The 15,222-nt window shown below is 42.3% G+C and overlaps 1 protein-coding gene across 2 annotated transcripts in view; it reads left to right on the forward strand.

Moving 5' to 3' along the window:
- SEL1L3 (SEL1L family member 3) overlaps positions 1-15,222 on the forward strand; it is a 1,757,172-nt gene that overhangs the window by 420,966 nt on the left and 1,320,984 nt on the right. For both annotated transcript variants that reach the window (XM_044062158.1, XM_044062159.1), the window contains exon 4: positions 6,923-7,041. In XM_044062158.1, the coding sequence (XP_043918093.1) occupies positions 6,923-7,041 (119 nt within the window). The remainder of the gene's footprint in view (positions 1-6,922; positions 7,042-15,222) is intronic.

Here is a 15,222-nt window from a genome sequence, read left to right on the forward strand (position 1 = left end):
TTCAGAGGTGCAAGACCAGTATTAGCATCCACAAGGATGATAACAGTTTTGGAAAATTTGCTAAATCCACTCCTTTACAAGTAAGAAATATCAAATTCTGTAATTTCATGTTACAGTGAGCTGTTTTTAAAGATCTGTTATTTTGGTGAGTACCTTACACATGTGACCTTACCTCACTTAGACTTCTTCATGTCCATTTACAGAAATTCTCAACTTGTACCTGTTTCCGAGTCCACTATTCTATCTGAAGATTATTTTAAAATGTAGTAAAGCAAGTCAAATGTGGATCTGAGCCTTCATGACACAATCATTTCTGCTAGAAACAAATCTCTCATTATTTGGCCTTCAACCATCTGGTGTTGAAGCTGTCAACACTAGTGCCATCTTCTGGGTCAGTCCTCATCCATAAGGCTACAACAGTGATGTTGTCCCCTATATTTTCATTGCTGACATCGGGGTCTATTGTTTCAGTTGCAGGGGCTCTGAAAAGAGCTGCTTTGGAGTGGGTTCAACACCTGCATTGATTCTGAGCTAGCACACTTCCTTGCTGTGGCATCTTCCTTTTACAAACCCTATATCAGTGCCAGGCATATCTTTAGCACCAGATGTTTCTGTTGCTGAATCCAAGACCTCACCATTTTCCATACAGGAGAGAAGGACTGAAGCTGTTCAACAGCATACCCAAACCACTGTAGCTCCCAAGAGGATGTCTTACTGTTCGTCTGATGGATATCCACCCAGTGTATGTAGGAAAGTGACATGCAAGAGGAAGGATGTAAACTCTACAGGGAACAGCTAACTTGGATGATAATGTGGACACTGGTTCCATTTGCAGCCCAGTGACACCAAATGTAGGGAATCCTAGAGATAATGTGTGAGAGAGGTGGTCTGGTCAACTGACCCTGTGTCCTCCCCAAAGTAGACACTGTAGAATGCCTTTTAGTTCACTCAACAGTCTTCCTGGATGCCCCCTCCCCCTCAGTGAAAGATAAGGCTTCCTGGAAGAATCTAGATACATCTAGATACAGTATTCCAAATTCAGAAAAGGGGTACTATGTCCTACTTGCTCCCAGAGATTAAAGTTTCTGGTCAAAGACACAGAAAACAGATACTTTATTGTCAGCAACTCTTCTGAAAAAGACTTTCAACACCACCGAGTCCTGTGGTTCACCCACACAATAATGAGTTTTCTGTGGTGAATCACTTGGCAAAAAGTGTATATGCATCCTCCACTTTTTCTCTGAAGGTGCTTATCTGTTTTGCCCATATGATGGAATTTTTACAAGAAGTATCTGATAAAATGCTCCAAACCACTGACCAGTTATCTGACAGGCTCATAAAAGACAAACTTAAATCTCAGCAGTTTTATCTACCAAGGCCAACCTTATGATTCATGTAGTCTGTAATGCCTGTAATATCACCAAAGTTTCTGTGGGAGTCACAGGATCTGAAGTAGCTGGCCATTAGTCTGCATGGTTTCAGTTAACTAATTTCACCTACGATGCCATAGTGACCTTCACGGACACTCTTTTCCAGAGATCAGATTTGTTTGGGCCTGAAGTGAAGGCAGACATGGAGAATATGGAAAAGGAGGACAAGACCCTCATCACTGCTGGAATTAAGTTTCAACAACTTCAAACTATGTATTTAAAGATGCATTGGAGTCCATGTTACTTATGGTCCACATGTGGACAACAACAAAAATAAGCATTAGTCTGGAAAGTATCTTAATAACTAAGACATTTCCCAAAAAGTTCATGAATCTCATGGCAGAGGTCCTCAGCAGTCATCTGGCAGCTGCAGTCTATCTACAGATAGTCACAAGTCTTTTGTCTTTTCAGATGTCATTGTGGAAAATGATCACCACAGACAGGTGGGAAAGGACAGTTACATCCAGGGGTTGCAAAATACCTCTTCATTCTACTCTACTATCTTCTTCCTCTCCCTTGGGGGATGTTCTGACATGTCAGAAAAAGTGGCACAAGTAGATGTCCCAAGTCTGTTAAGCAAAAGAGCAATCCAAACAGTCCATCCAGACCAGAAAGGGACCAGGTATTACTGCATGTCCTTGTTGTTCCAAAAATAGAACCTCTCCAAAGAAATTTTTGAATGATCTCAGTATGGTCAAGCCTTCAATGTGTAGCAAAAGAAGACTGGCTATACTGTTTGGATTTCTGTTATGCTTACCCCAACAGACAATCATAGGGGAATCCGGAAGGCATTTGCATTTCAGAGTTAATTATCAGTGCCAGACTCTTCATTCTGGTCCTCAGTCAGAACCCACGGTGTTCATCAAATGCTTGGCAGTCCCAGTGGTTCAACAGGTAGCACACTTGCCTTTGTTGCTAGATGATCAGAAGATTGGGAGATCCATTCCCACCCTAGGTGATTGGATTTATTTTTTTCAATTATTACTACAGTGCAGCATTAAGGAGAACTGCAGTCCTGTGTGTGCTGTCCTTTGGATGAGATGTTAAATTGAGGCAACACCTGCCTGAGGTGGGGTGGTAGCTCAAGTGGTTGGAAAAGGATGCATGGCATTTAGCCCCTCCCCCCCAAAAAAAAAAAAAATTATGGGAATGTCCCTGGTGCCCTGGCCAAATTTCCCCTAGTCTGTATATATACCACCACGGGTCTCTCCTGAAAAGAGACCACCAACCTATTGGAACTAATGACGTCAACAGAAGAAAAATAAATAAGATAAATGTCTGTGGCTGCAGCACACTTGTATCTGCTCAGAGCCAAAGTGTTCCCATATCTGTATGACTGGCTCATAGCAGCTCCTTCCATGATTTGGTTAGCGTTCATGGGAGAGTATCTAATCAGTTTCTTCCATTCTTTATTAATAACACTGAATCTTGGAAAATCCCAGCTACCACCTGCCTAATTACTAATATTCACTGGTTTCGGACTGGATATCAAGCTATGCTGAATAAAATGCCTTATAGATAGAGGTCAGGCCCTTCAGGCAAGATATTTTATTCTTTTGCTATTCTTCTGAGCCACAGCTTACTTTTGTCTCAAGGTGATGGCACTTACAGCAGCAGCCATACCTGTAATTTCTCACCCGATTCTCTAAATGAGAACAGTCCAGTGAACCCTTCAAACTTAATGGTCTCTGAGTGCAGATCTTCTGGAGTACCAAATCCATATATGTCAGGCTTGCAAGCATCATTTGTGATAGTGAACAGATGCTAACATGGTTTCCTTCAACAGTCACTGCAGATGTATTACATCTCAGATGGAGGCATTACAAAGGCTAGACAGTCCAGCATGTGTGGATATCATTAGAACATTTCCTTCACAATAGCATACTGGAAATGAGGGTAGTCCTTTTGACCCTTGAAGCATTCCAGGAGTCCCTTTCAGCGGGAGTTCTAACCATAGAGATGGACAACATGGCTGTTATATGGTATGGTTTACTATCAAAATGCCGCTGTGCAATTGCACGGCTATGAGGTATTCGAACAACATATGTTCGAATACTTCATAGTTCAGCAGGTTATGTGAGCGAACATTATTATTGCGAATGGACTGTGCATTCACAATTATAACGTTCACTCACGTAAGAGGATCGCGGTACAGTGCGGTTATGGAAATACATCCCTTTCCTCACTGTAATGCGATCTCGGAGTTGGAATATTAAGTTGGGGGGGTGTGGGAGGCACAGCCCCCTACAGGGGGGGTGCAGGGGGGCTTGCCCCCCTGCATAAATGTGAGTTTAGGCTAGTTAGGTAGGGAGTTAAGGGAAGGGTGGGAGTGCTGTTGATTGTCGAAAATGTCACACAACTGTTTTCGACATTAAGTACATACGGAAATGTGTACGTTCGGTGAAACACTTCGCTAATACGTACACATTTTATTTTAACTTTCGACTTATTGATAGTAAACCATATGGTATATTAGTAAACAAGGGGGTCTTGATTCTGCCCCTTATGCCAGGGAGCTATGAGAGCATGGGAGTGAGTGATGTCAAACATCCATATTGTCAGGGAGCCCATTTTCTTAGCAGACAAGCAAAGTAGGTATCAGTTGTTACTCCATTAGTGGTCTCTCAATCTCTCAGTGACAGAAAATCTTGTGAAAGCTGAGGAAACCTCCCTGCAGTCTTGTTGCATCCATGGCCAAATCAAAATTCAGGGACGTTTCTCTCATTTCACTGCTGGGAAAATTCCCTAGGAATGTCGAAGCCCACAGGTGGCCAACTGGGTTCTTCTACACTATTTTCTGTGACAGAACTCACTCAGAAGTAGCCAAATTCATCCTTATACATCTGTATCAACCTCAGCATGTCTGATTCCATCTGTTTCTGTTTCATCTACTGGGGAAGCCCCTGTTCTTGACATTTTAAAAAAAATATGCTGTCCCAGCAATCAGACAAGTCTCATAGACATTTACTCCCTGTAATTTGCAGAGCTGCCTCAAATCTTTCCTTTTCTAGTAAAGTGAGCTATATACTGTACTCTGCAAAAACTCCAGCAAAATAAAGATTTGCAATGTTGCATTGCATTTTCTTATTTGTTTGTTTATGTATTTATTTGTTTACTTGTTAGTTTATTTTTTGATTACCTGGATATCCAACTGGGTTATCACCCATTTTCAGTGGAAGACCAGGAACAAAAACTCCACATAAAAGTACATACAGCAGTTTCATTTATTTATTTATTTATTTTTATTTTATTTTACATTTGTTGACCGGGCTAGTCCACCTGGATACATGTCCATTTTCAGTAGAGGCCCGGGGAGATAAGCTCCAGTTACACTATTAATTCAAAAGAGATATAAAAAAAATGAAATACATTGTCAATAGAGATTAAGCATCACAATTTAAAAGGTTTGTAAACAGTTTCAGTTCTCATATAAACAATCTAATATTTTTAGTATAACAATACATTGAAGTACTTTAAAATTAGCACTTGTACGTACATTTTTACACACAGTGCACCATACATGCACAGCTTTAAATCTACCCCTTTTTCCCTTACTGTAACCCTAACCTGGGAACAGTGGCACGCACACTTTCATCCCCACTTAACCTCCACTGTATGGGCATCTCATCAGCAAAAGCTAGGTTTGATAATGCTTTTTCGATACTTCTGATGTTCAGCAACTTACAAATTCAACCATCTCTGACAGCAAACTTAGCTGTCAACATTGTATGCAGTCAAGCAAAAGTAAGTAAACCATATTTTCACACCTTACCTCCTAACTGTACAGATTTTCACAGCGTATCCAGATTTTTGCCTCATATTTTTGGTCTATTTTTCATAAAATTGAGGTTTTCTGGCAAATTAGTGGCAAGTCATTAAAGACTGAAGTTAGAAAATGATAGACATTTGAGTTTCACACTTCAAATTCTTCAGAAAATTCATGCTAATGCAAAAGATGTTATTCTGTCAACTTTCTAAGTTTGTAAGAGTTTGTTGTTCTTCTTCTTTTGGCTTTTCCCGGTTAGGGGTCGCCACAGCGGAACTCCTGTCCGCTAATGATTGGCAGTAGATTTTTACGGTGCCGAGGTGCCAGCCCGATGCCCAAACTTCAACGAAGGCACGCCCATTCACGCATGTCTTTCGAACGCCACTCGACCGCAGGTAGGACTAATGTGTCTAAATCAGTACCTGCAGCTATTCAATCACTGAAAAAGCCTTGGGGACTATTTTGTTATTTGCAGTGGGATTTTACTGAGCTTCCTCAAGTGCAGAAATTGAGATGTGCATTAGTTGTTGACATTTTTTCTGGATGGGTAGAAGCATATCCTTGTGTGAAAAATTATTCTAGAATAGTATCTAAGAAACTCCACTATGAGTCTATTCCAACATATGGTGTTCCTTGTATTCAATCAGATTAAGGTACTCATTTTACTATTCAAGTAATACAACAGATTTTTAAAATCCTGAATGTATAATTGCAGCTCCACTGTCTCTATAGACCACAAGCCTCGGGAATAAATGGAAAGAGCTAAGCAGACAATTAAAACAAGACTACTTAAAATTTGAGAAGAAACTGGTTTCAAGTGGCCAGAGGCTGTGCCCTTAGTTTTATTTAATAAAAGAAATGCAACTAACTAGTATTACTAGAAAAGTGTCCCCTCTTAAAATCCTCAGGGGTAGACTCATGAGAATGCTAGCTATGCACCTTTCTAAGAATTCAGAATTGCAAGATGTTGATGAGTTCATAATCTTGTATTGCAAATCCCTTTACTCTATTTTACAGAATTATCATAAAGTCATTATGCATGCAGTCCAATGAACTATAGAGCAAGATAGTCATGACTTGCAACCTAGAATTTTTTGTCTACATTAGTCTGTAAGAGTACTATTTAAAAATTGTTCCACTTTTATTTATGGCTTTGTCCAGATGCCTTGCTCCAAGAGGCTTGTGGTTCACACACAAACTCACATGCACATATGTGTGTGTGTGTGTGTGTGTGTGTGTGTGTGTGTGTGTGTGTGTGTGTGTGTGTGTGACTGTAGTGCAAGAGTATAAATTGTATGGCTAAGGAGTAATGGTTTATGACTGGCTGAAAACCACAAGGCAAGTGCAGGATTTCTGTACGTTATCACAAGTTTTTAGTGTTTTGCTTTCAGCAAATTAGGCTTTCTTAAAGCAGGCCTTATTGCTTATACCTTCATGTTGCATCATTACTGAACATGGTGAAATTCCTGGAAGCAGATGATTAGCATCAGGTCTGTACTGAAACACATGCTAGTAAGACATGACTTTTGTGTTTGTTAACAATCTGAACATCTAGTTGTACGAATTTTGTAAAAGCACAGAATGTAATTTGTTTATAACTGTAGATTAATACAGCAAAATAATGCAAACATTACTTCATGTATTTAATCATTTTATTGCACTTGCATTATTGCCGGTGTTTATTAGTGTTTCAGAAATATTTATTTTTGTTTTTATTTTTCTGTAGATTTACCATTTCCATTTGGGTTTATTTACTTCATTGGTGTAAGGCCAGGCTTTGTGGGATTATTCATCATCTCAGTGATGGCTTGTATAGTACACCCATGTTGTTTTTAACAGAATCAGGTAAGTCTGATATTGCTGCTTGTCTATAGAAAGGAACATACAATGATCTTACGTGTTAGGACTTTATCAGGAAAATTTGTCTTTTTTTGTTTTGATTACATGAACTCAATAGTTTGCTGTCCATTTTTCAGACAAAAAGCAAATGGTTGGCTAAGTCAACATGGGAAATTTTAGATGCCTATATATGATATATGATGAAAGCCATTAAAAAGATTATATTGCAACACAAGGTGTGTAACAGTTTTTAAGATGTTAATGACTAGTTGTGCATTTTGCTTCTCACTACCATTTGTGTGGCAGAGTAAGATGTATTAACAGCTTTTAACCCCTTAACTGCTGGGAATTTTCAGAGGGTCTGCCCCTCAGAATATTGGCTATTTTTATTCATTGTATTTAGAGTTTATATCTCCAGAATGGCTCAATATTTATGAAAATGTTCAGGGTATGTTGCTGGAATAATTGTTTATAAAACATCATTACACTGGGCTTCTACCCTCAAAGACAAGCAAATAGCTGCATCTTGACTTTTAGTGAAAAAAAATCAATTTTAAAGTAATTTTTTACCTCTTAAAATGAAAATCTCATTTTCATACAAAAAAAGTACTGCTTATAGGTCTAAAATTATACCAACATTATATATTTATGTTTTTGTAGATTTTGTTTATTTTGCTGTCAAAAGAACTGAAAGCTACATATTTGTTTTCACCTGATTGTTATGTAAAAGTTCTAGTCTGGCAATTTACTAAGGCAGTTATTTTCTGAATTCCATTTTGACTTCAAATGAGACTATCTCTCAACTGCTTCAAGATATTCTTATGAAAATGCCAGTTCAAGAGCCTTCAGTGATCTTGCTTTCATTATGTTTTCCATGGTATAATAGTTTTTTGGGGAAAACAGACAACAGACTCTCTAATATGAGTGTGCCTTTTGGAGCACATAAAATATGTGTATTTTGCTTTAATAAATAAAATGACAGAAAGATATTTATTTTTCCCAGAAACCTGTACTATTTTTGGTTCTTATTTAATAGGAACAAACATAATATAACTGAGATGAATACTGAGTGTGTCAGCTTGAAAATATAAAATAAGAATGATTTTTTTTTTGTGAAATGGCAATACCAATGCATTTAAATTGCTAAGACTACTGTTGATACCTAATAAGAATGAAGCATTCTTCTGTAATCAGAATTATCATAGCATATTTCTCAAACTAATATATGATGACCCTCAGCTACAAAATGTACCTAAACCACATTATATTCTTCTAATGCACTTTTCCGAATACGAGTATCTAAACTGGGGAGGGGGTTGTAACCAAGTCCAGTTTGGGGGAGGGGGGGTGTTTGTATTCAGGAGAAATAACTAGTATTTTTTAAATAAATAGGTATTTTATTTTATTCATCATTTTGAGCAGAAATTCAGTATAGCACTTACAATGAAAATGGAGTATAATGTAAAATGTCAAAGGTGTCTGTAAATGTACATGAACCAAAGTTTCTGGGACATGTCTTTGAAAGGCTGTTTCTCAGTCCACTTTTGAACTTTAATTATGGAACTTTTAAGTAATGATAAAAGTGTACTAAGCTATGAAATGCACCCAAAACTGCTGTTCTAACCTCAGAGCTTACAATGCAGCATATCCCTGAATTTGAGCACAAAGATTTAGCCACATGAAAGCATGGCATTGTAGTCATGGCATGTAACAAATAAAAAATATATATATTTGTTATGAAATATAGAAGATATATACTTCTATTGTACTGATAACTCAATACAAAGTAGTGCAGGTCATTATTGTGCTCAGTATACTGAGCAGAAGTTCTCCAGTGCACTCAAAATGAAAACCAAGTATTACAGAAAATGTCAGACAGCAACAGTAAAGGCAACACATGTCCTGTTAACTTTATCTGTAGGGTAGAGGTGAGAAGTCATCCCAGTAAATATCATGGCTTCTCCCTTCCGGATTAAATTTCTTATGCTAACTATGCACATATATATGTGTATGTGTGTACACACGCGCGCATATGTAAATATATATATATATATATATATATATATATATATATATATATACATATACATACTAATTTCAAGGTCACAGCATTCAGAGTAGGAGAAGACTCTTAGGTACCACTCCTTGGACTTCATTACCCTACATTCTTTTATATAGTCTTATAATTCTGAGGCTCACAGTTTCCTTGGATGATGAAAACTTCTACTGTTATAAGTTATATTTTATGCTTATAAAATACAAATAGAATCTAGTAAAATGATGAATAAAACTCATCTCATTTATTTTTGTGCTTAATTAATCTGTGCTGTTTTGACCCCCTTCTGCACCTTCTGCCAGAACTGTTAATGACAGGCCAGTTTTCACTCCCTCAAATAGAACTACCATTTTTAAATATCTATGGATCTTATGTAATTTTACTTTTCCAGACTTCTGTAGATGTCACTCAGCTGTACAACACGAAGATAACTTATGGCAATGATTAGTATAGGGCCACTTTTTTATTTATTTATTTATTTGTTTGTTTGTTATTTTGACCCTGATGCCTGCTGGTTATGAGCCTCCTTTTGGCCAATTAATACGTTCATTCATACATCACCAAGAGTCAGAGTCAGCTGAGAGGAGTGATTATTTAGGCAGCCATCACTGCTGGTTCAAGGTTTTTCCTTTTATATTTCTATGTCCCCAAAGCACACTTAGTTCTGTGTAGGAGGGTAGGATGTACAGTGTTTTTTCAGTGCTGGACAGTCCCTCTCTTCCATAACTGATGATGTTAAGTTGTCAATCTCGCCTTCATTCTTGCTTGATGGGTTCGGAGCCGATCCCTCGGCTCCGACTCGGCACTTGCTAAGCTCGAGAGTCACTTTTACCAGCTCGAGGCAGCCCCATATCCCATGATGCAAGGCGGTAAGTACCCAGATCTCGTTTGCCGCTTCGCTTAGGAGGTCTTCTTTTTACCAGCTCCTGGTAAGTTATTCACTTTTGTGAGATTTAAGCCCCTTTTTGTAAAAAAACCTTTTATTGATAGTTTTAAAGTTATTTTGTACTTTTTCTGACAGGAAATCCCTATCTCCTTTAATTTTGTTAGTCAAACTTTTCACTATCCCATCCCCCCCCCCCTGTTAGGGTGTGTGTGTTAGTTTGATAGAATACCTTTTGGTATTTATTTAAGTTAATTTTGACTGGTGTGTGTGTGTGTGTTTTTTCAGCACCATGTCAAAGGAGAGGGTCTCAGGTTTTAAGAAGTGTGACTCGTGCTGTCAGAAGATGTCTCTGACAGACGGTCACACTTCTTGCCTGTATTGTCTGGGCCCTCTTCACCTGCAGGACTCCTGTGCTATTTGTCATTCCTTCAGCCAGAGAGTCCTGCAGGAGAGACGTAATAAGCTGATACTTAGGGGCCTAAGTCGGCTCCACCAAAATCAGCAAAATCTTCCAAGGCCCAGGCTTCTGTATCTAAGCCTGCGGCCTCGGCTCCGACTCGTACTGAGTCGAGATCGGCTCCGGCTGGAGCCGATTCTGGCTTGACAAAGCCTTCGGCACCGATGGCTATCGGTGCCGAATCTGTATTGACCACTTCGATGTCGGCTCCGATCGGCTCCGACACCCATGTGGCACAGGCATCGGTGTCGGCTCCGATCGGCTCCGACACCGTTACTTTGGTGGCTGTATCGGCTCCGGCTGGAGCCGATACATCGAGGCTTCCTGTCGGCTCCGAGAGGTCAGCTCCGACAGGATCTATGCTATCGGCTCCGATGGCTCATTCCAGGAAGAGGTCGAGGTCTCCTTCCTTGGAGCCGATACTTCGGCCCGGCTTCACCTCTTCTATCGAACGGAGCCATCGGAGCCGATCTTCAAGGTCGTCCAGGTTGTCAGATCATGACCTAGAGAGAGTGGTCAGTAGATTACTTAAGTCACAGGTACTGGCCCAAATGTTACACAGTCCGTCTCAACAGACGACTGTTGGTCCACACCCCGTTACAGTTCCTCCTTCAACTCTACCCCAGAGCTTGGAGTTGGAGTCTTCGGAATGGTTACTGCTACGGCTGGAGGACGGATACCCCTTCTGTTCCTTCAGCCTCTACTCTTATCTCCTCTTGAGACCTTCCTTAGAGGGATTCGGTGGTCGGGCTTCCATGGTCTCCTCCGAGGGGTGAGTGGCATCGGACCCTTGTCCGAACCCGCTCTTCCCCTTGGAGCCTCGGCCTTGGTGAGCTCGGCTCCGACATCTGCCTCGGAGACTTCCCTTTCGGTGGTCCCTGGAGTTCCTAGCTCTTCGGAGCGGGTTCTCTCGGACCTGCCTGGGAGAGGAGCATTCGAGGTGATGAAGAGTGTACTGGCCACTGGTATCAGTCAGCAGTCTGTTCCCGTAGCTCCTCCCTCTATAGTACCTGTTGACATCTCTGCCACTTCTCTTGCTACAGGACCCAGAGATCCTCCGCCTCAGGTTTCCCCATTGGGAATTTCCCCTCTTCCGAGGATTCTCCTGATGTTTCGGGAGATCCTCCTAGGAAGAGGACTTGTAAGAGGAAGCATGTAGACTCCCCCGAGTCTGTCACTTCGGATACTGACTTTGATGAGTCAGAGGGATCCCTAGATTCCCCTCTGAGGATGTCTCCTTCTCAGACATCCTAGAACTTCTGAAACAGAGGGGAAACTGGCCCACCAACAATCCCTCTGAGGATGAGTCAGTATACCTAGAGGCGTTTGGATCTCGGCCCTCCACCTCCTGGGTGTCTCCGCCTTCGACCCCTTATGCAGGTTATTGCACGAAGGCGTGGGCAGCTCCTGACTCTGTAGAGCCAGTCCCTAGGAGGCCTTCAAAATTCATCACTGCCCGAAAGTGACAAACAATTCCTTACTAAGGGTGTTCCCGCTGATGCCATGGTGGTGGCTGCGGCCACCAAAAGGAACTTGCAGATCCTTCCGTGCCCGTCCATCCTCCCAATAAGGACTCTAGGACCATGGATAGGTGCAGTGGCGGATGTTTTCCTCAGCGACCTTTGCTATGCGTTCGCTGAATTACCTATGTCACTTCACCAGACTCCAGAGAGATATCCTGAAGGAGCTGGGAGAAGTAGTTCAGGATCCTACAGCTGCAGGGGCTCAAAAAAAATTGCTTCGCAGCTAGGAACCCTCAATTCCATTGCAAACTCCTCCATGCGGCTAATATCTTATGCTGCGGATGGAGCGAGTAGAGCCGCAGGTACAGGTGTGGCTCTTAGACGCCAAGCCTGGATGCGGCTATGTGATTTTGCGGATCCCTTTAAGGCGTCCTTCACAAATTCTCCCTTTGATGGGTCAGCTTTGTTTGGCCCTCAGGTGAAGGAAACCTTGACCAGGTGCGAGCAGGACGGCAAGACTCTTTCTGCTGTTGGAGTCCGTTTTTCCACCCCTTCTAAACCTTATCCCAAAGGACAGAAGGACGGGAAGATGTGGTTCCGTAAATCCCAAGGAGTCACGCCGGATTCACGTGGTCAGTTTACCCCTAGAGGCAGAGGGGTAACAACAACAGACGCCGCTCTAGAGGCAGAGGGGTCCAAGAACCAGGGAAACAGGGAGCCTCTCTCTGACAAGCCCTTTCAGCATCCCTGAGGTGTTGCCCGGCTGTCCCTCCTTGGAGGCAGTCGGGGGAAGATTATCACTGTACCCAGAAGCCTGGCATTCCCTCACTCAAGACAGATGGGTACAGTCGATCATATCCAAGGGTTACATAATTCCTTTCGAGGAAAGTCCCTTCCCCTCAAGTTCCCTTCCAGATGTACCACCCGGTCTAAGGGAGATTGCAGAGTCAGAAATCGCAAAACTACTGCAAAAAAGAGCCATTCAGCCAGTTACAATAGACCATTCAGAGCCCGGAATTTACTCAAGGTTCTTTTTGGTCCCCAAAAAGACGGGAGACTGGAGGCCAATATTGGATCTCAGCAGACTCAACAAGTCTGTCAGGAAGACAAGATTCCGAATGGTCACTCTTCAGTCAATTCTGCCCTTCTTACAGAAGGACAACTGGATGTGCTCAATAGATCTTCAGGATGCGTACTATCACATCAAAATTCACAGACGCTCCAGGAGATTTCTCCGCTTTCGGCTGGGGTCCAGTCATTTCCAGTTCAGAGCCCTGCCCTTTGGTCTCACTACAGCCCCCAGAGTGTTCACCAAATGCATGGCAGTGGTCACGGCTCACCTGAGACGTCAAGGATTCCAGGTGTTTCCGTATCTCGATGACTGGCTCCTGTCAGCCACCACCAGGCATCAGCTTATACAAGCCAGGGATTACACAATAGACCTTTGTTCTCATTTGGGCATCTCAATCAACTTCGAAAAGTCATCCTTATCGCCCTGCCAGTCTATTACCTTCATAGGCGCAAACTTAAACACTGTTCGGATGTCAGCTACCCTTACAGAACAAAGAGTTTCAGACATTCAGACTCATGTCAGGATCATTCTGGCCAGCAAGAAAATACAGGCCAGAATGGTTCTAAAGGTATTAGGTCTCATGGCTGCGGCCATTACTCTTCTTCCCCTGGCTCGATTCTACATGCGCCTTCTTCAGTGGATGCTGTTCACACAGTGGTCATACCAGCAACTTCCAATGCGTCACCAGATTCTGGTGACACAGACATGCAAAGAGCATCTTGCTTGGTGGATCACATCGTCTCAGGTTCACCAAGGCAGGTACTTTGTACCCCCATCCCCGATAGCCACTGTCACCATGGATGCCTCCCTGATCGGGTGGGGGGGGTCATTATCAGGGCAGGATGGTTCATGGGACGTGGCAGCCGTTCGAGTACCATCTGCACATAAATGTCCTGGAGATGAGAGCAGTGCTTTTAACATTGCAAGCCCTCAACGACTTTCTTCCCGTAGGGACAATTGCAGTCCACACAGACAACATGTCTGTAGTTTGGTATATCAACAAACAGGGCGGAACCAAGTCCTACCCCTTGTGTCGAGAAGCGCTCAGACTATGGCAATGGGCGATCTCCTCTCATCGGTTTCTGGTAGCAACGCATATCCCTGGGAAAACCAACATTATAGCGGACAGATTGAGCAGAGCTATCCTCATGCCTCACGAGTGGTCTCTCAAGCAATCTATAGCGGAAGAGATTTTTCTGGAATGGGGTCGTCCATGTTGCGATCTTTTGCTACTCCCCAAAACAGCAAATGTCCAGACTTCTTCAGCCTCTTCCCTCTATCAGGCCATCCCCAGAGACGCTCTGCCCCAGGATGGGCCCCGGGGCCTTCTTTATGCCTCCCCTCCATTTCCTCTGCCCCCTCGGGTGACCCAGAAAGCTACCGTTTGAGAGCCAAATTGATTCTCATTGCCCCTTACTGGCCTCGACAAGTTTGGTTCCCGTTCCTCCATCATCACCTTTTGGTGCAGCCGTGGCATCTGGACCCAGTGCCAGATCTTCTGATTCACCAATCGGGTCAGCTGCACCGGTCAATCCCTTCTCTCAACCTCACAGCATGGTTGCTCCACTTCCTTCCTTAGCCAGGCTTCCTTTGATCTCTAACCCAGTTAGAGACATCATAGTAACCGCTAAAATCCTCTACCAGGAGGATTTATACAAGCAAATGGAACGTTTCTCTTATTGGGCTAAGGCCCAAAATATTGATCCTTTTACTGCCCCTGTTCAGGCAGTCCTGGACTTCTTAGCAGAGATTTTTCATGCAGGCTCCTCTTCTTCCACAGTCAGAGTTCAATTGGCTGCTATTTCCAATTTTCATGTCGGGATAGCAGATCATAATATTATGTCCCATAGGCTCTGCAGGGCCTTCTTGAAAGGAATTTTCCTACTAAAGCCTCCAATCAGGAATCCTCCTCCTCAGTGGGATCTAAATTTAGTGCTGACATCCTTGATTCTTCCCCGCTTCGAGCCAGCTGTTTCTTGTTCCCTGAAATATCTTTCTTGGAAAACTTTATTCCTAGTGGCTATTACATCTGCCAGGAGGGTGTCTGAACTTCATGCTCTTTCGGTTCGACCCCCCTATTTGGTTTTTCACAAAGACAGAGTATCTTTGAGAACTAATCCATCCTTTTTACCTAAGGTCGCTTCAAAGAACAATCTGAATCAATCCATTGATCTCCGGTATTTTTCCTAACTATTCAGATAGAGCTGAACAAAAGCTACATTATCTTGATGTCCACCGTCAACTTAGATATTA

Source organism: Protopterus annectens, chromosome 2.part1 (genome assembly GCF_019279795.1).
Source record: "Protopterus annectens isolate FY-2018-M chromosome 2.part1, PAN1.0, whole genome shotgun sequence".
Taxonomy (NCBI): domain Eukaryota; kingdom Metazoa; phylum Chordata; order Ceratodontiformes; family Protopteridae; genus Protopterus; species Protopterus annectens.